A 19483-nucleotide genomic window follows, 5' to 3' on the forward strand; every position below is an offset into this window, starting at 1 on the left:
GTTGTCCAATGTGAGTCAATGCCGAAAGGCCCACCAGCCACATCCACCCCGCTGATCTGGTGAGGCTGAGCACGGTATCGTGGGATGCCCGCCGCCTAGTCCAGGGCAGTGGTTGCAGGGGACTGCGCTGTTCCAAGGTGGTTTTCATGGCCCCTTGGCACCTAGCTTTCAGGGCCACAAGCGCCTGGCATACTCAGCCACACCTCTCCCTCCCTCTAACTAAGGAAGTACCTCTTAACGCGCGACGCGTGAACCCTCCTCACTTTTCAGCCTTCTCAATGCGACAGCTCCACTACCTCAGCCGCGCATCTTGCAAGCTCTCCTCCGTCTGCACGCAGCTCATCAGCGCTCATCCACTTCGCCGAACGTCAACTTCCCGTCTCGATATCACATTTTAAAGTCGTAAGAACCCCGGGCACGCACACATTACCACGATGGCGCCGACACAGGCTGCAGAGCGCGACCTTGACGGTGAGTTCGCCAACGGAATTCCGCCGCCACCCACGCGCAAACATTCAGCAAGTGCGCTTTACTCACGCATTCTACAGTCGAAATGGCCCACGAAGAAGAAGATGACCAAGGCGAACGCCTCATCAATGAAGGTACGAGCCCTATGCAAGCTGACCCTTTACCTTGCTCACTTGCTGACACTCATCTCAGAATACAAGACGTGGAAGAAGAACAGTCCCTTCTTGTACGACATGATCTTAGGGTAAGGACAAATCTCCATGTTGGCACCCCAGAACCCCTGGACTCACCATTATAGAACGGCTCTGACCTGGCCTACCCTCACTGTCCAGTGGTTCCCCGATGTCAAGGAGCCTGAGGGCAAGAATTACCAAGTTCACCGACTACTCCTCGGCACCCACACGTCCGATGAGAGCCCCAACTTTGTCCAGATTGCCGACGTTCAGATCCCTAAGGCTGTGGCGCCGAATCCCGACCACTACGATGAGGAGCGCGGCGAGATTGGCGGATACGGAAAATCTGGAGACGTGGCCGCCATCAAGTGCGACATTGTCCAGAAGATCGAGCACCCTGGCGAGGTCAACAAGGCCCGGTACCAGCCCCAGAACCCCGACATCATTGCCACACTCTGTGTCGACGGCAAGATCCTCATCTTTGACCGAACAAAGCACCCCCTTCAGCCCACCTCCCTTGGCAAAGTCAACGCTCAGATTGAGCTCGTTGGCCACAAGGCAGAGGGCTTCGGTCTCAACTGGAACCCTCATGAGGCTGGATGCCTTGCTTCGGGTAGTGAGGATAAAACTATGTGCCTCTGGTAAGCGGTCCCAACTGAAGACGCTCGAATTTAGAAAGAGCTAGCTAAGGCCAGCATAGGGACCTGAAAACACTCGAGGCGGAGTCGAGAATTCTCAAGCCTGCCCGCAGATACACCCACCATACCCAGATCGTCAACGACGTTCAATACCACCCCATATCCAAGAACTTTATCGGTTCCGTGTCAGATGATCAGACTCTACAGATTGTCGATGTGCGCCACAGCGAAACTGGCAAGGCCGCTGTGGTCGCTAGACGTGGTCACCTGGATGCTATCAATGCTCTCGCCTTCAACCCCAACTCGGAGGTGCTCGTCGCCACCGCTTCGGCCGACAAGACGATTGGTATTTGGGATCTGCGCAATGTTAAGGAGAAGGTTCACACTCTGGAGGGACACATGGATGCTGTGACATCCCTGGCGTGGCACCCCACTGAGGCTGGCATTCTGGGTAGCGCCAGCTACGACAGGAGAATCATTTTCTGGGATCTCTCCCGTGTGGGCGAAGAGCAGCTGCCTGACGACCAAGACGATGGAGTCCCTGAACTGTACGTTGTACCCCTGACCACCGCTGAAACCAAACCGCTAACACAACCCCAGCCTGTTCATGCACGGTGGTCACACAAACCACCTCGCAGACTTTAGCTGGAACCCCAGTGAGCCCTGGCTCGTTGCAAGTGCAGCTGAGGACAACTTGCTGCAAATCTGGAAGGTTGGAGAGTCCATTGTGGGCAAGGACGACGGCGACCTGCCTGTCGATGAGCTCGACCGATAGATGAGGTGGAAGTTCGTAGAGAAGAGTCGGTCTTCATAGGATGAGGAGACGCAGCAGCTCTGGCAGCTCTGGCAACAAAATAGTGAGTTGCCATTGACGACGAGAAGCAAGTCACCTAAGGTAGCTGAAGACAGATGTGAAGTAACCCAGGGCGACGAGATGAAGAACAACAAAAGACGGCAAACGTCCCTTTCACTTACCCCTTCACTTGCAAACAGCCCGAGGCCGGTGCCTAGGATACTGGCGTTTTCCCTGTGAACAATGTGATGCTCACGTGCGCCAACTGTCAAGTTTCGTTTGACAGCTGGCGAGCGATGTGTGATTCACGGACAAATTCTCCGATTTCGGCTGTGCCCCAAAACATAATCCCTTTCTCACCTTCGCCAACTCGCTGTCTGTTGATCTCCATCGACTTTCATTGTGATTCTTGTTCCGTCTTGCTCGCTGGTTGTCAAAACACGCGGTTCATTCTCGTTTGCAGATGAATCGGCATCCTTCTTTTGCAACCAGCGTTTGTTGTCTCCCATCTCCCCTCAACAGAACAATACAGCCAGTTGCGAACAATGCTCGCGGCCGCTCGGTGGGCTTGATTTCACCTCACAAAGCATCACTTTTCTTTTGAAACCCTCACACTCGTACACTCTTTCCTTAGCCACATCTCTCTCGACCAGACTCGCTCCTCAGAGCTGCATCAACCAATAGCTCTCCGGAATGTCGGTTCCTTTCAAGCTCGAGGATGTTGTCGCCAACGCTGAGCTTCGCGGCTTTGGTCGTATCGATGCCATTAGACTCGCTACCGTCGCCTTCCATCAACTGCAGCACCTCCAGCACATCGCACCGACCGGCCAGCACGTCACAGCAGCTGATGTCGCTGAGGCTTTGAAGTTGCGGGCTTCTAAAGAAGCCGAACGAGCCTCTCGAGAGGAGGCAGACCTGCAAGCTCTCGGCATCGTCGTCTCGGATGCGGCGGTCCTTGGGAATCAAGTCATGGAAGATGCTCAAGATATCACCGACTACACCATGGAGGAGGGATACGGCCAGGTCTTGGAAGAAAAGTTTTCCGTTCAGAAAGACCACCTCAATGGAGTATCCAACAAGAAGTTCAAGTTTATGCCGGATGGGCTGGACAAGTTCTTTGGCGGAACCACTCCATATAGCCCCGAAAACGACATGAACAAGCTCAGTCTCAAGCACACAAGCCACGACATCATCACTGCACTCTGCCAACACGTCGAAATCGCTGTTGAGATTGGCAAGCACCTACGGCCACGAGATGTTTTGAACCTCTATTCAGTCAGCCGATCATTCAATGAAGCCATCAGCAGCCACATGTTCTCCAGCATTAAGGCGTGGGTATCATTAAACGCCCCAGACGCTGGCCGCACATTCAACTTTAAGCTCTACCGCCGTCATTTGATCCCCGATCCTGCTGGCCGGACATGGGTCGGCCAAGATCCAAGCGCCCAGTCTCGAATTCCATCACACCAACGGAATGATGCTCGACTGATCCCCGGCATCAAGTATCTACAGCTGGTCTTGGGACGTGTTCGGTGCTGCAGAGAGATCATCGCCATCCTAGCCCGCAATGGACACCGCTTGCCAAATGGTATGCTTCCTACACTCGTCCGTCTTTGGCTCCTGATGGAAGTTTCCACGACCGCCCAGCGACAGGCTTTGTTGCATTCCCAAGAAATATGGACTGAAAGAGACCTCTTCAATGTCCAATTCTTCCTCGTCAAGCTTGGCATGCACTTTATCGATCCTGTCTTCGGTCCTGCCTCTACCGAACTGGTCAACCTCATGATGGGCCAGAAGGGCTTGTATCCATTGTGGCAGCTGCTCATGTGCAACAAATACACCGAGCTTTCCGATTTCCTGGAGCTCAAGGTGCGGTATGACTACCAAATCTCGCCCACCCACTGGACCCAGGACCTTGCAAATACGGAAATTTTCGGCGTTCCTTGCCATGAAGTCGGCATCGTTCACTGTGAGGGGTGGGGTGAAGGCATACGGCATCTCGCACGCCCAGATGAGCTCATACCCATGGAGGCTGTGACCCGTGGCCTAGAGCTTGACAAACACTTGATGGACATGGTCGTCTGGGGTTATATTGACTTCAGCACTGGAGAGAATCTTGTGCCGACCGAAGAGGAGATGTACATTTCAGACGATGAAAATGTCCTGAAGCACGTGGACACTCGGCACCACTGGAAACGCAAGCACACCCTCAAGAAGCGTTGGAACAAACTCACGCCACAGCAACAGCAGGAAATTATCGACGACGATGAGGATGAGCGGCTGCGCTCCATGGCCTGGTGTGGTGACTCCGACTCCGAGGACGGAGACGGAGAAGAGGAAGAGTCAGAAGACGAGTGCTCCACGGCAGGCTACTCTCTTGACGACGAGATCAGACGTGGAGTGCGGCTCAGACCTTACGTCAGGGGCAATCCATCAGGCGTCCCAGCTCTAGACGATAACCAAGCTTGGATCGAGTTTGTCAACAGCTCGCTACTAGGAATGGGAGCGGATCTGGGCATTGACGGAGATCAGACATTGAGTTCAATGGCACGCGAGACTCACAGGGAAGAAGAGTTGTTTGGTGTATTCAACTGGACAAAGTGGACAGTGAATCGAGACCAGCCCTTGGCTTGGGCAGGCGATGGTGGTGTGAATGACGAGGATGAGGATGGCGAAGAAGGGATCCAGGAAGATGAAGATGAGACCGAGGAAGAGGCCGAGGAAGATGAGACTGATGATGCGGAAACGGAGGGTGAGGGGGGGGGAGACATCGACATTGATGATGTTGATGTCCTACATCTCCAGGAACAGACTCATCTCCCTATTCTGTACCCACCAAACAACCACCAGATGCAGTTTGGGTATCAGCACTTTGGCTTTCCGATCCCTCACGGGAATCAACTTCCCGGGTACGCACAGCAACCGGAGGCAAACCATGCGGACCAGGGGTGGCTCGTACCACAACCATATATTACAGCCACCCAGCATCCGCTTGTACAACAACCAGTGCTGCAGTATTCGATGGCGCAACCTCCTCCTCCGGGAATGTTGAGCCTGGGAGATTCATCACAACAGGGGGCAAACCTGCAAGGAGTGATACATCAGGGGCCAGCACCGCAGCAACTAGTGCCACAACATCAGGCTGCGCAGAATCAGGGGCTAGGGCAACATCAAGGAGTGCCTCAACACCAGGGAGGTAACATTCAAGGAGCACAACATCAGGCACCAGCACAGCAGCAGATGCCAGCACAACCACAAGGTCTGACTTATGATGAGGACGCAGCCTTCAGCCAATTCGAGGCATATTTGAAAGCCGAGTCGGAGCGGCAGATAGAACCGTGGCTGCTACAGCAGCAGCAAATGGGACTAGATCAGGGGGCAAACGTCCCAGGAGTAGCGCAACATCAGGGATTTTCCCAGAGCCAGGGGGAATCAGTTCAAGGAGCACAGATTCAGCAACCGGTACAGCTCCAAATGCCGGCGCAATTTCAAGGCCAGGTCCCATATCAGGGCGTTCACCCCCAAGGAGTGCAGCATCAGGCGCAGCATCATCAGGGGCTTGCCCAGCAGCAGGGAGGATTCGTTCAAGGAGTGCCGATTCATCAAGTGGCACAGAATCAAGTGCCAGCGCAGCATCAGGCGCAGCACCATCAAGGTTTTGCCCAACAGCAGGGAGGATTCATTCAAGGAGTGCAGCATCAGGCACAGCACCATCAGGGGTTTGTCCAGCAACAGGGAGGATTCCTTCAAGGAGCACAGATTCCTCAAGCGGCACAGAATCAAGTGCCAGCCCAGAATCAGGGGTTTGTCCAGCAGCAGGGAGGATTCATTCAAGGAGCACAGATTCATCAAGTGGCACAGAATCAAGTGCCAGCCCAGAATCAGGGGTTTTTCCAGCAGCTGGGAGGATTCGTTCAAGGAGCGCAGCATCAGGCGCCGCATCACCAGGGGCTTGCCCAGCAGCAGGGAGGATTCGTTCAAGGAGCACAGATTCATCAAGTGGCACAGAATCAAGGGCAGGCCCAAAACCAGGGTGCACCGCCCCCATGAGTGTAGCATCAGGCTCAATGTCAGGGAGCGGCTCAGAATTGGGGGATGATGGGATGAAGTTGAATGTTGCCATCGGCAAACCTCGTTGAGGAGAGTCATCAACACCATGTATGAGAAATGTAATGTATATCACGCCAGAACAAAGGGGATCAGGAAATGTTCTCTTTGAGATCAGAACTTTAGGTGGTTCATAGTGGCCCCTGGTTACACGGCTGTCAACCCATTAACGTCCCAGTGGTTCCTGCGTGACGATCCAGACGCATGTGCACCAAACTCGACAAATACAAACGAAATGTATGTCGCTTCTTGCAAAAGACGTCAATTCAAAACAAACATCTACACACTTTTTCCCTAAACCTTGCATCCATAATTCACCTTTTTGATCAACCCCATACCTGCAACCCCTGCTCCCCAACGACCGATATCCATGCATAGCCCTCCATGTTTGCGGAAAAGACAAAACAACAAACAATATGGTGAAGAACAAACCAGGTACAACGAAAAGGACATTCTTTTTGCATCCTAGCATATGCAACATCTGCGACACGAGAGAGACATGCCCCAGAAGAGATTACCTATCAACAGAAACGGAGAGAGGGAGAAAGAAAAGCATCAAAAGCAACAGGAAAAGCATCACAACCTCCAACCCGAACCGCCCGTCCAACCCATTGCATCCAACCCTATCCATCCCGTCCAGCCAGCCTAGGCGGTACAACCAGTCCAGTTTCCGCCCTTCTTCCTCCGCCTCCAGAGCCCCTCAAGACCAAGATCCAATGACTTCCCGCAATGTTCGTCCAATGACGCAGTAGAGACAGCTGGATGAATGGGTAGTATAACCGGGAACGCCCCCTTTTTTCATCCTGCAAGGTTGGCCCTCATTGAAGGCGAGACACAGAGGGGAGGGAAGAAGAGAGCGCAAACAACCAGCACCCCCACGGGAAAGCAGAGCAAACAATATATATAAGCCAGCCTTTGAATGAGAGAGATTTCCCTTTGCACTCCCCGACTCCTCCGTCCGCCAGCCCCGATTTCCCCGTGTGGTTTCCTTCCTCCGGCTCCCCAGCTCCTGTGCGTCCCAAAATGAAAAGGAGAAAAGACGCAAGCATGTAGCAAAGAAAAAGAAAAACAGGGTTAAAATATGTGTAATGTGCGATGATTGATGAGTGATGAGTGATAAGGGGAGATGACTAGGAAAAGAAGAACAAGAAAGACATGAGAGATAGAAAGAAGGTGTGAGATGATGTGAAGAGGGAAGATGAGAGACAGAAAAGCAGTTTGTCGGGTAGCAGTAGCAAGCTGACACCGGCCAAACTGGATATTTGAGTCGCACACAAAGGCCAAGATATACCCTTACACTCCCCTTCGCTATGCACCCCGACCCCCGAAACCAGTTTTCCAGCAAAACAGCCTCCGTCCCATTGAGCGCAGCCGAGGCGTCATGATCTCGACCGAAAAGAAACAAAAAGATCATGAAGCCCGGCCCGCCAACGAGCCAGCGGCCTAGCAAAGCTCCCCGTACCGAACTGATAGACTCGTCAACCCCCCCAAGAGCAGCCCTGGCATTGGGCAAGGTAGTCACTTTTGTCTTCCAGCCTTCGAAATTTTTTAACAAGTCCCGCCTGAAATAGTGTCCGACACTCCGTTCCTGGTCTTCCAAAACCAATACACACCGCCTGCCTTTCCTCAAAGAGAACAACCAAGTCCAGAAGGTATTTGCCAAGGTCAAATGCTCTATATTCATCATCCCAAAGTCGTTTTGCGCAACAAAAAAGTGACACGGAATCGTCCCCCGCCCAAGGGCTGATGATGGTGATCAAAAGAAAGCATGTACACACCGGCCTGGCCGTGGCAAATTTGTGTCGATGCTTAGGCGGGCGACTTGCTGGGAGGAGCAGAGCCGCCGTTCTGGCGAGCATCACCGCCGCTAACCGAGAGCCCACCGATTCCGCTAGAAAGGAAGGCAAAGGGATCGTTCTCATTGCCAGCATTGTTCGAGCTATTGTAAAAGTTGTTCGAGGGGCCAGCAGAAGCCGGGCCGTTGCTCGCCGACTGGAAGGCAGCCTCGGCAGCTCTGCTGTCGAAGGGACCCGCAGAGTGAGAGCCAGGGGCCGATCCGAAACCGCCGCCATGGGTGTTTAGGGAGCTGGGGTAAGCTGCTGCGCCTCCGCCCAGACCCGAGGGGAGGTAGTGGCTAGGGGGGCCACCAAAATGCTGGTTGTAGCCACCGCCGGATCCAAAGGAGCTCGCGGAGGAAAAGGGGCCGGGGCCGGGAGTTCCAGCCATGGAACCCTGGCTCATGCTATACTGAGAGGAGTTGTCCATGGGCGAAGGATATCCAGAGTCGGCAACTACCGCAGCACCGGCGCGGCTGGCACCGCAACGCAGGCAGCAGACATTCTTGGCGAAGTTGTGGTAACCACACACCTCGTTGCCACACTTCCAATCACCGGCACGGAAGGGGACGACACCGCTGCCACCCATGCGTCCGCCACCGTGGCCCATGGGACCGTGGTGGCCACCATGAGGAGGTGGCGGCATCATAGCAGGGGGCCCGTAGCCACTGTACCCTCCATAGTTGCCGCCACCGCCGCCGCCACCACTACCAACATCGTTCGAAGGACCGGCGCCAACAGCAGGGAAAGAGCATCGGAAACAGGCGGTTCGGCGCTGGAAGTTGGAGAAGCCGCAAGAGGGGCAGGTCCAGTCACCGGGTCTGGGTCGGTTCTTGCTGGGAGGGAAGGGAGTGAGGATGTCCTGGGCGCGGTCAAGAACACGGCTCGACGAAGGCGAGACCTCGATGGCCTTCTCATTCAGAGCACGGCCGTTCATGCAGAGACTCTCGGCGGCCTGTCTCGGGTTAGCATCTGTCAGGTTTGGAAAGTTCTTGGGTATGGTATGATGCTCGATACAGTGCTACTCGTGTCGAAAAGCAAATAGCGTTGTGCAGAATCAAACAGGAGATATAGGAACTCACCTCCTCGTGGGAAGAGAAGACGGCAAATCCAGTGCCGGTAGGCTTGTGCTGCTCAGGAGTGCGCAGAGTCCAGAAAGCAATGGGACGACCACCAAACTGAGTAAACCAACTCTCAAGCTCCGACTGGGTGGTGTCGTGGGGCAGGCCAGACATGTGAAGGACCTTGCTTCTCTCGGAAAGGAAGGCTCGAACATCAGCTCGGGCATCCATGGGCCGGGTCAGGACGTCGGGGTGCTCCTGGGGAGGCTGCGACTTGCGAATCAGGCCACGAAGAACACGGGCAAGAGTAATGGCCTCCTCCATGGCGCGGCGAGGCGAGGCGGGGGCCAGGGCCTGCAGATGGAAGGGGAGGTTGTGCTTGATGGGAGCACTCGACTGAACGGGCTCGACCTCGAGGGCGGCACAGATGTTGGAGAGCATCGAAGGACCGAAGGGCAGCGACTCCGGGTGATGCTGCTGCCAGCGCTGGTACTCTGTGCGGAGGTCGAAGGTGCGAGAGTGCTGTAGGTAAGGAGGCAGCACGACGGCCTTGTCGCGGGCCTCACGAGGAAGCTGGACACGGAGGTCCCAGGCATCGAGGGTAACGAAGACGAAATCGAGGTTCTTGGAGGTCAAGTACTCGGTAGCGAAGGTGTCGAATCGGGTGATAGCATCTCTAAAGGTACCAGCGTTTCGGACATGTTCCCAAGTCAAAGTGGTTAGGCTCGCTAGAAGAGTCGGCGTGTTAGAACATTTTTTGGCCAAAGGGTGCGTCAACGCGAGTGGATTTGGCAGCTGGGCGCGTGGCGGGCCAGGCCCACGAGGAGCAAAAGAGAAGGCGGAGAGAATTGTGGGATGGTAGCGTGGAAAACTTACTGCACAGGGGAGTGATGGGAGTGTTGACAGGTTTGACGAGAACGCTCTCGTGGGTAATCTAGCAGCAGAGGAAGACGTTTGTTAGCCATTTGGCTCGACGGAGATGGAACGTGCTGGCCCGGTTATGGGTTTTGGGGTGGTTGTTGGCGACTCACCTCCTCGAGAGAGTTGGCATCAAGCAAGATCCATCCAAGCTCAATCACCTCGGCCGAGTCCTTGGTCACATAGACGCCGTGCTCGTCGCAGGTGGTCGCAACGTGGATGACGACGTAGCGATCGATGTTTAGCTGAGGCAGCGGTTGCGAAGACATGGCTGCGGAGGGTTCGGTCGGACGAGACCGAGGGCGAAGGACGCAGAGGGGAGGGCGCGGCTGGACAGCGACGACGGCGACGATGGGACGACGACGAAGGGATCGCGTGGTGGTCGTCGAGACGAAATGCTCGGCGAAGTGCGAGAGTGGGAAAAGAAGTAAGAGGTCTGCAACTAGCCCGTGGCCCGGCCAAGTCGCGATGCGCTGGGTGAGGTGAGGTGAGGGAGGTGAGGGCGTGGTTAAAGTTGGGCGGGAGTCGGAAGTGGCCAGTGGAAAGCTTCAGGAGAGGCAAAGGCAGACAGATCCAGGTCTCCAGTTGCACCGTGCCGAAACAGCAACGGAAAAAAAGGGCCGCGGGCGTTCACAGTAAGTCTGGGCTTGTGTAGTGCTGTGCTGTGTTCGGTAGGTTGCGTCGCCGGCTTGACTACAGCGCTACCCAGGTTGGTAGGTACTATACTGTACTGTACTGTACAGTGCCGCTGTCCTAAACCTGGCCACGTACTTGCTAGTTAGCTGGAGACCAGCACCACTAATGTTGGTGGGGAAAAGTGGGATAGGGGAACAAAGGCAATGGATGGGTGAACAACGACAGGGAAAAAATATAGTTAGAGCGGTCATGTCCATTACCAGGAATTACCCTCCAATAATCGATCCTCCAGGCTGGCAGGAGAAGCAGAGAGAAAGGCAAAAAGAGGAGAAGACGAGTGCGAGAGACGAGATGCCGCGGTCACATTCCGGGGATTGTGGGGGAGCTATTTCCTCTCACCTCGTGCTGGCTCTGACGGCTGGCGGCGCTTCGTACAGCGGTTACAGGACCTTTGCAGCGGGTGTGCAGAGCGTGCAGAGCGTGCAGAGCGTGCAGAGGCGTGCCGAGCCCGCTGGAGCGGTGTCCGTCGTCCGTCCTTTTCGGGGAGCGGGGAATATGTCCAAACCGCCCAGGACCCCTGTGACCCGACGCCCAGGTCACCCACGCTGGCCGGCCCCTGGGCTACCAGTGGAGCACCAGAAGGGCTCAGTCGTTTTTAGACGGGCGCGCAGTGGCCCTTCCAGCGCTTTGCGGACCGCTTGGATGGGGATGGGGCGGACGACCTTGGCACCGGTACTTACAGCCACGAGGCGAAATTGGTGTATCCACAAGTACCACCCCTGAGTTCAACTGCTTCCTTCCGGGGCCACCGCGCGATCCTTCCCTCCATCCCCTAGGCGGCTGGGGCTTAGAACCAGGATCGTGCCAGTGAAAGACCTAATTCCCAGGTACTGCCTCCCAACATGTCAACAGTGACACCACACATCATCTCGCATCTCGCATCTCGCATCTCGGCACCGTACTCACTGACTCGATCAAGTAATCGTCGTCGTCAAAGACACCGAGCAAAGGACGAATACGTGGCCCATGACAATATCTACCTCAATCACAAACTACAAACACCACGAGGTGAGGTAAGGTGATATTGTCCCGTTTGGAACTGCTCCCTGCTCCCGCTCCCGCTCCAGGCCTGGAAATGTGCACGGGCGACTGGTTCAGGTGGAGGGTGACAATGGAGGGAAAGTCGAATCGTGTTCGTCACAATTCACCACCGAAAGCGCAACAGCTTCAGGCGACGCCGGAGTCACCCGCTTTAACTCTCGCACGTTGTTGAGCATCAAAGAGACCGAGATACCTCGCCGCGCCACACAGCACACGCAAACGCCTGCATATGCACATGGACACACTTTCACATCACCCTCCGATCACAGTACAGTCTCAACGACTACGCGCCCACGGCCATCAACTCGCGGCGGCCTCTTTCCACAGCTTCCGCAGGATATCGATATGGAGCAGCAAACGAAAGTCCGGGCCAGTTTACCAACCGACGTACCTATTTTACCCATCCATTCATGTTCTCGACGGCTAGATTACCAATCAGTGAGGCGCGTATGTTTGCGCCGTACCCGCGCAGCTCCAAACGGGGACCACCCACACATGCACACCACATCGACAACAAGACAGCTCACACTCACACACACACACACACACACACATATCAAGCCAAACCCCTCTCTCTACCGTGTCTGTACAGTGTCATGCCGTGTGAATAAGGAACGAGGGAACGAGGGAACGGCTTGCCCCTATGTCCCTGTGTCACACCCGCCCCGAGGGCAACAAGGTATGTCAGGTTGGGATCCGAATCACCCAGGCCGTATCCGTACTCTGTACAGTAACCAGTATGGATTTGATGTACTGTACGAGCCTACGCTGCTTAAATAACGGCATACCAAAAGATGAGGCAAAAGACAAAAATGACAACAGCCTTGCCTGAACTCTTTATTAACACCGGAGTTCCAAGGCTTGTGCCAAACTATTGGCGCTTCCTCTCCCGCTTGTCGGGTCGGCCCCCCGGAAAAGAAGCTATTCCCTTGTTCTCCACGTGCAGGGCTCAAGTCTTGAGCCGCCCTACCCAAGGCAACAAACCACACTCTCTGTTGCATCTCCCCAGTCACGCATTTGTACGCAAATACTGTGCTAGGACACCAAAATGGGGCAAAAATGTCAAAGGTTGGCCTTGCAGACGAGTCCCACCTTTGCGGAGACCCGACATGCCGGCCTGGGCGAGGTGTCATCTCGCTCCCACAACATCAGTCCACAATGATGTCGCTGCCCCCTCCTTCCCAGTACTCCATCACAACCGTCTCCAAACAGCAGGCAAGACATTCTGACCTATCTCATATATGATATGCATCAAGAAATAGGGTCGGGGCGGTGTACCCTTTCATCATCGCTCAACCTACACCTGAATACATGGCCCCTCCTGTCAACACATCGAGTCATTCATCTCCTTCTCGCTTACCTTGAACCTCGCATTTCTTCGGACGGACGGCAATCATGAAACCCCGATTCGACCGTTGATGGTCTTACATGCTCAGGGGTTCCGGTCCGGAGTCGTGATGATACTCACCAAGGCCGTAACGGCCGTAGCCAAGCTTCCAGAACTCGCCTGCAGGTAACCGCCCTCATCTTCTTTTACCTTTTTGAACTCTTTCTGAGCTCCCCATAGTTGTGACAATGCAAACAGTCGACGATACAATCTCGCTGCGCGATGTAGGACGCAGGCAGCCTGAACTCTCAACAGCGAATGCAAGCGATATCGGGAACTCGGGAACGCGGCCACCGTTCCAACCGCCTACTTACCTCAACCGGTTGAACCATCAGCGGGCCGCCGCTGTCCATATCGTAACACAAGGGGCTAAGGCTTGCTGATTCAGTGCCCTCGGCCCCTGAAGCCGCGCCGGCTGGAAAGTTTTCCGGGGCCCCTCCCGTTGCCGGCGCGGAAGCGGGAAGGCAAAGATACACATGGATCTCATCCGACAGGTTGGAACGAACCAACCATCCATAACGTTACCTGGTGCCAAAAGCTGCACTCCTTCGGATGCTGTGGCCGAGAATAATCGTAGTTATGGAGTGCCCTGTACTTTCGGCTTAGGCGGACTCTCCCACCATTAGCGGCCACTGGTTCCCGAATTTTACCTGTAAATTGCTACGGGAAACCAAAGTAGCTTGTTGAGAGCCGGGAACCTTATGTAACGCCACAAGGCTTCCCTTGTTCGCAACCAACTGAATTGGATTCAATTGTCCGTATCAATGCATACCTACCTAGGTAAGCACGAGAGTGTCGGTATGTTGGCCTGCAGGGCAAGTGCCTCGTGAAGTAGGCTGATATACCGAGGACTTTCTGAATATTGCTCGGCCTACAGGGTTTTATATTATGTCTCGGGACGGCTAGCACAACGCGCATTCAACGCCTCCCGTGGCTATTTTTAGGCCCCAATTCCCAAGAGCAAGTCGATTCGCCTGCGCGTATGCTGTCTCGGGAGGCCACCTGCATCTCCAATCCCGCACGAGACAGTCAACAAACATTGTACGTTCTTGTCCTCGATATTCTAGGGCAGCACAAAATAGGACCGGCAAGGTTAGCAGAGCGAGATCGGGGTGGAATGCATCGGGTTTTATCAAGTGCTACCACGATAACGTTCCCAACGGCGAATTATTTTCACATCACACAGGGAGATGATGCAGGCGACGGTTGCATCCCTCCAGTCTGGGCACTGTGTGTGCGAGTGCGGGTGGGAGAAACCTCCGATTTGAACACACAAACCCGTGTCGAGGGACTTGAATTATTATTACTGGAATGCTGGGGTTGGACGCGGTTTGTTTTCATTTCCGTCTAATTTGTTCGCGACAACTTAAACTTCGGACTACAATATCAATTGACTTTGGCGTATGAGTCCCCAGCCAGCTAAGAGGCCTTGAGAAACGAAGACTGAAGCATGAGAAAATGTGGGCATGGCTCTGCTCACGTGCTTGCCGGCTCGTCAATGGTCTACGTCATAGACCGACGACCACCACGTCACGGTCTGAGGCAGCAGCCAAGGTCTCACTTTGGAACGCCATCACGTTACGTTACGCGGCGGAGGGGCTTATACGTTTGTGATTAAGAAGGAAGTCCTCTCTCCGTGGTTACTTTTTTAACACTTTTCCTCCTGCAAGACTCTAATCATTTGTTCGATCGAGACGGTGCACGTTTACAAGTTTCTCACTTCACACAACCCCGCTTACAGCACACTACAGCACACAACAGCTCACTTACGTCTGATCTGATCGATCAACACACGCGCACAAGCACGCGCACGCATACCATCGCTCAATCGCAACGCAGCCACGCAGCAGCCGTCAAAATGGGTGTCGTCTCAGCTGTCCTTCTCGTCGTCATCACCATCCTGTGTACGTCACCCCTCCCAAACCTGGAGTCGCAGCGAAGGACCTGGCGCGGGGTACGGGGTACACATGGCTAACTGATCTTCTCCAGGCCCTCCCATCGGAGTCTATGCCGTCGCCGGATGTGGCATGGGTGAGTTTGACCTCTTTCCCCCATTGAGGGGAATTCTTCCTGAGTGGCTGCGGCCAGAAGGGGCAACTGGCTGACACGTGTGGGCAGATCTCTTCATCAACATTTGCCTGACGCTCCTGGGCTATCTGCCGGGCCACATTCACGCCTTTTACCTCGAGTATGTGTACTATGACCGACGAGAGCAGGCTCGCGAGGGCCGCTTTGCTACCGGACCGGCGCCCGGCGTTTATTCGGACCACGTGCAGACGGGTGGACAGAGCTACGGTACAATTGTCCAGACAACGGTTTAATAGATATGCGCATACGGATGACGAGACGGTTACACCGAAGGAACAAGGTGAAGGAGTCGAGGGTCACAGTTACATTATGCAGGCATCGACAAACGAATGGAAGACCGAGACAGTTAGAGGGGCAATAGCGGATACCATCACGTGTGGCTGAAGTCATGTATGTTTGGCACACGCAGGCGTACGGAGGCGGTCTCGTCACATTCTAGTTAGGAGGCAAGGTTAATATCATGGATCATGGAAATTCGCCGAAGAGTGATTTCGAACCGAGGTGCATTCGTGTCATAGGAATTGCCAAATACGGCCCAGTGTGAAGAAGGGCGGAATTCCAAGCGTTGAGTGAACCGCCAGCTAGTCAATCCGGGTGTGACCCTGTAGACTGCGTTGGCAATGACACGACCGACGCCACCACCACGCCTCGCTGCATGCAGCAGCGCCACTGGCACAAAAAAGAAGAAAATATAAGACATATCCGAGCGGCGAGGAGTCAGGAATATGCCTGTAAATTCGACCACCTGTAGCCCGGGATGGAATACCATCAGACATGCTATCAACATGACGACGGTGGTCGGCTGGATGCGGCGTTACGGGGTCGCCGGGGAGGGGGATTAATATGCAGGGCAAGCTGGACGTACAGCGCATTGACGGGAATCAATCCAGCGTAGCTTGTTGGTCACTGGATATGCGCGGATACGTGCGGTTGTGCGGTTGTGCGGTTGTGCGGAGGTGTTTACCTCGCGGGATGTCGTCTGCCGTGTGTGGCGGGGAGATAGGATAGCAGGGCAGAGATACCAATCATCATCCGTAGAGGGCGATGGAAGAGGCGGGCGATGAACATTGAACCCCCGCGTTGTTTGGTCGAGGCGACAGACCAGGCAGATTGCAGGATGGCTCATCATGTACGGTACTGTATAAGGCATGCGCCCATTTAAGCAGGAAAAGGTACCGGACGATGTGTTGTCACTGGGGAGAGTTTAGGCCAATTGGAGAGGACCCAGGCGGCATGTTGTGGGCGAATGGGGATCATGGCCGGTGAAGGTTCTCGCCCGAATCACTAGCCAGAGCGGCAATTGGAGAGAACAGAGGGTCAGTCAGTTCTCATTTACGGACTACTGGGCTGCCGGGGATATTGTTCGTTTGTTGATCGTCTCCGGTGCGGGGATTGTCGACGAGAATTATCTCATCCTGTCACGCGAGTCGCTCGCTCTCAGCAGTCGAAGCAAAAAGCAACCGGGCCAAAACAAAACGGGGAGCAGTGATTTGAGCCACATCACACCGAGCCGGTCGTACAAAGTACCTTTTGCCTCGTCTCTTCGCCAATGGCACGTCTGGTCTGTAGGGTAAAGTATTTGGTTGGAGTAAAAGCTGTGAGCGGCCGGGGGTGGTAGTGGTGGTGCGTGGTGCATCTTCTGGGAGGGACCATTCAAGCGTGGAGCCAATCACGACGAGCGCGGGGCCGGCACAGACGGGGCATCACCCTCTGGACGACAGCCACGACACTCGTGCATCTGGCGTCTCTTGTCGCTTTGCATTTGCTAATTATTCCCCATTCACCGTCCAGCATATTTTTTTTTTCAGCAGCAGCAGGAAAAACTGAGCACCGCAGACGACAGCAAAGCAAAGCGAAGAAGCGGAATCAAATCCAACCCCCCCACGTTTCGCCGTGTCTTGGGTCCCCCCCTTTCTGGCCTTTCCCTCCCATCTCCCTCTCTCTAAAAGCTAAGTTCCGTCCGTCGTCGTGTCTCACCTGCCGCCGCCAACAACCCCCGGAAAACGACCCACCCCCGTCTCCTTCCTCGGCGTCGACGTCGACCGCGGCCGTGCTTGCTGCTTGCCCTTCCTTCCCTTGTCGTTTCTCCTGCTCGCCAGAGAGCAAGTGTACTTCGTACATCCGAGTCGTCCCTGCCTGCACCGCGGACCTGCCAGGACACGCTGCAGCCAGAGTAGGTACTCCGTACTTGGTACCTACCTAGGTACCTATCTCTCCTCCGCCCACCGTTTTTTTGCATCCTGCATCCCAGCGTCTCCACCACCACGTCGTGGCAGCGCATCGCATCGCAGACCGGACGCCTGGACGACACCACGAACAAGACTACGGCGGCGACCAAGAAACACTTCCTCGCTTCCTCGCTTCCTCGTCCAGCTGCTGGCCAGCATGTCCTAACTGGTTCTGGCCGCTCTCCCCAGCGCTCTCCCTCTCCACTCCCCCTTCCTTCGCCTTCCGCTTCTGCTCCCCCTTGCCGCCCGCCGCCACTCAGTTGACGACATCTGCTATCCTGCTGCATGGCCGACAGCAAGTCCCGTCGGTCAACCACAACTACGAACTGCCACTACTGCCAGATCATCGCCGCCTACGCACACCCTTTCCCCCATACGACATCTTGACGTGTAACCTGTACCGCGTCTTGACCTCCATGCTCCACTGAGCTGCTGCCGCGACGCCAGTTGTATATATCTATATATACCTGCTCCACCACGCCGGCCGTTGACACTTCCGCCATGACGCCCTCTACCGTTCAGCCTCCGGCTCGACCTCCGCAATACCCTCCTCCTCCATACCACCGCCCTCACCCACCTGCCTCCACTGCCGCCTCCAACTCCGCCTCTAACGCCGCCTCTACCTCGTCCGCCCTTGGCCCTGCCAAGTCTCGTCGACACTCCCTCCCCTTCTCATTCCCGCCGCTCTTCCAGTCCAATACCTCGTCGACCAGTCTCGTCCCCTCTACAGCAGAAGGCAAGCCTATCCCCGTGGATGATTCAACAGCTCAGCACCGTACCTCGGCCCTCCGCGAGTTCAACCACAACTTCCCCAGCCGCCACAGATACGCAAAATCCACCGGTGCCCAGAACAGCACCTACTCCCAGCCTGTCATAGTTCGTAGCTACTATTCGCCGCTACCGAGTCGTCCTATAAGCACTGACCGCGGTGTTATCATTGTCAACGGTGGAGGCGCTCGCACGGCCGTATCAGACAGTGGCGGACCAGCTGCCATTGTGAGGCGTGTGCTTCCATTCACTGCCAGCCTTACACCCGCCAGGAATGGAATGCTGGGAACCATGGCTCGGACTCGCGCCAAGAAACGTCTTGATGGACCCGAGGAGGCCAAACTCCCACCCATTGATGCATTTCGCTTCAAGAGTTTCATGGCTCACCTAGAAGACGAGAATCCAGGCACCGACATCAATGCCGATCTTGACCGGATCGCTGAGATATGTGCCAAGTCCCGGTATTCACTCAGCAACCAGTACGAAGTCCATTATGCCCCTCACGGCTCGGGCTCTTCGTTCTTGGCAGAAAGCGTTCAGACCCAGGATTCCCAGGGACCCACGCTCCAGGTTGTCTCTTCTGATGACGAGAGGAATATGAGGCGCCAGAGAAGGAGGCCAATGGGAGTGAGGAGGAATAGTCGGGCTATGGGAACTCTGGAAACAATCATGTCATCCAGTCGGTCTTCTGATGAGGACAAGTCCAAGAAAAAGTCCGCGGCTGAGATTGCTGAGGATGTCCGTGGCAGGGCCACGAAAAAGGGATCAAGGAATGGATCATCCAAGTCCTCTCAAAGCGGCTCCGAAGCCAACCCATCTCAAGTGGACGATTCGCCCCCTAGGATTCCACGTGCAAGGAGGTCCGGGTCTCTGGCTCTCATCGATGGTTCCCGGCAAAGCCTGGTCCTCAGTGATACGACTTCTCCTAGAAATTCGGCTATTGGTCTAGTAAGCGAACCAGCTCATCCTCGGACCTCTAGCAGTCAACTCGAGATCCGCACTGCGCCTGAACCACCGCAGAAGGAGCACCGCAGCACGCCTAAGAAGAGAAAACTGGTCTCGCCCCAGGGGCCTGCTCAACCTATTGTCCATGGATCGATGTCCCCCGTGGACCCTCCAAACCCGAGGAACAGCATCATCTCAACACTGAGTGGCTGGATGACTTGGCGCCCCTCGGAATCATCACCAACCCCCAAGGGTCGTGCAGAGGGAAGCTTACGAGAGCTCCTCAAATCGACTGATGTCAAAGGAAAAGGAATTGAGGCTGTTGCCTACCCCTAAA

General features: G+C 55.1%; 8 protein-coding genes across 8 annotated transcripts; 5 read left to right on the forward strand and 3 right to left on the reverse strand.

Annotated features, from left to right (window-relative positions):
* Window positions 1–186: 186 nt before the first annotated feature.
* BGZ61DRAFT_413690 (chromatin assembly factor 1 subunit C) lies at window positions 187–2461 on the forward strand. Its single transcript, XM_046243312.1, has 6 exons — window positions 187–471; window positions 549–602; window positions 661–712; window positions 767–1282; window positions 1342–1827; window positions 1880–2461. The coding sequence occupies exons 1-6, from the start codon at window positions 435–437 to the stop codon at window positions 2052–2054; spliced, it is 1320 nt and encodes a 439-aa protein (XP_046108340.1). The 5' UTR covers window positions 187–434; the 3' UTR covers window positions 2055–2461.
* A 43-nt stretch (window positions 2462–2504) lies between these two features.
* BGZ61DRAFT_383775 (uncharacterized protein) lies at window positions 2505–4829 on the forward strand (the record flags this gene model as incomplete). The annotated part of the gene is made up of 1 exon (XM_046242689.1): window positions 2505–4829. A coding segment is annotated over exon 1 (2064 nt), but the record flags the coding sequence as incomplete, so codon positions are not given.
* Window positions 4830–7988: 3159 nt separating this feature from the next.
* BGZ61DRAFT_344400 (uncharacterized protein) lies at window positions 7989–10262 on the reverse strand (the record flags this gene model as incomplete). Its single annotated transcript, XM_046239697.1, has 4 exons — window positions 7989–8969; window positions 9097–9803; window positions 9952–10009; window positions 10107–10262. 4 exons carry the CDS (start codon window positions 10260–10262, stop codon window positions 7989–7991), a joined length of 1902 nt encoding a protein of 633 aa, XP_046108342.1.
* A 266-nt stretch (window positions 10263–10528) lies between these two features.
* BGZ61DRAFT_565574 (uncharacterized protein) lies at window positions 10529–12975 on the forward strand (the record flags this gene model as incomplete). Its single annotated transcript, XM_046255905.1, has 4 exons — window positions 10529–11361; window positions 11517–11702; window positions 11788–12409; window positions 12770–12975. The coding sequence occupies exons 1-4, from the start codon at window positions 10795–10797 to the stop codon at window positions 12973–12975; spliced, it is 1581 nt and encodes a 526-aa protein (XP_046108343.1). The 5' UTR covers window positions 10529–10794.
* Window positions 12976–14640: 1665 nt separating this feature from the next.
* Window positions 14641–15683, forward strand: BGZ61DRAFT_585367 (uncharacterized protein). The gene is made up of 3 exons (XM_046256398.1): window positions 14641–15021; window positions 15107–15148; window positions 15236–15683. The coding sequence occupies exons 1-3, from the start codon at window positions 14976–14978 to the stop codon at window positions 15436–15438; spliced, it is 291 nt and encodes a 96-aa protein (XP_046108344.1). The 5' UTR covers window positions 14641–14975; the 3' UTR covers window positions 15439–15683.
* Window positions 15684–15700: 17 nt separating this feature from the next.
* Window positions 15701–16361, reverse strand: BGZ61DRAFT_444838 (uncharacterized protein). The gene has a single exon (XM_046245005.1). It carries the CDS (start codon window positions 16353–16355, stop codon window positions 16044–16046), a length of 312 nt encoding a protein of 103 aa, XP_046108345.1. The 5' UTR covers window positions 16356–16361; the 3' UTR covers window positions 15701–16043.
* Window positions 16362–17089: 728 nt separating this feature from the next.
* On the reverse strand, window positions 17090–17827 carry BGZ61DRAFT_162355 (uncharacterized protein). The gene has a single exon (XM_046237477.1). The coding sequence runs from the start codon at window positions 17718–17720 to the stop codon at window positions 17148–17150; it is 573 nt and encodes a 190-aa protein (XP_046108346.1). The 5' UTR covers window positions 17721–17827; the 3' UTR covers window positions 17090–17147.
* Window positions 17828–17934: 107 nt separating this feature from the next.
* BGZ61DRAFT_474227 (uncharacterized protein) lies at window positions 17935–19482 on the forward strand (the record flags this gene model as incomplete). The annotated part of the gene is made up of 1 exon (XM_046248555.1): window positions 17935–19482. The coding sequence occupies one exon, from the start codon at window positions 17935–17937 to the stop codon at window positions 19480–19482; it is 1548 nt and encodes a 515-aa protein (XP_046108347.1).
* Window position 19483: the final 1 nt, after the last annotated feature.

The sequence above is a fragment of the Ilyonectria robusta genome, assembly GCF_021365365.1.
Source record: "Ilyonectria robusta strain PMI_751 chromosome Unknown BGZ61scaffold_4, whole genome shotgun sequence".
NCBI lineage: Eukaryota > Fungi > Ascomycota > Sordariomycetes > Hypocreales > Nectriaceae > Ilyonectria > Ilyonectria robusta.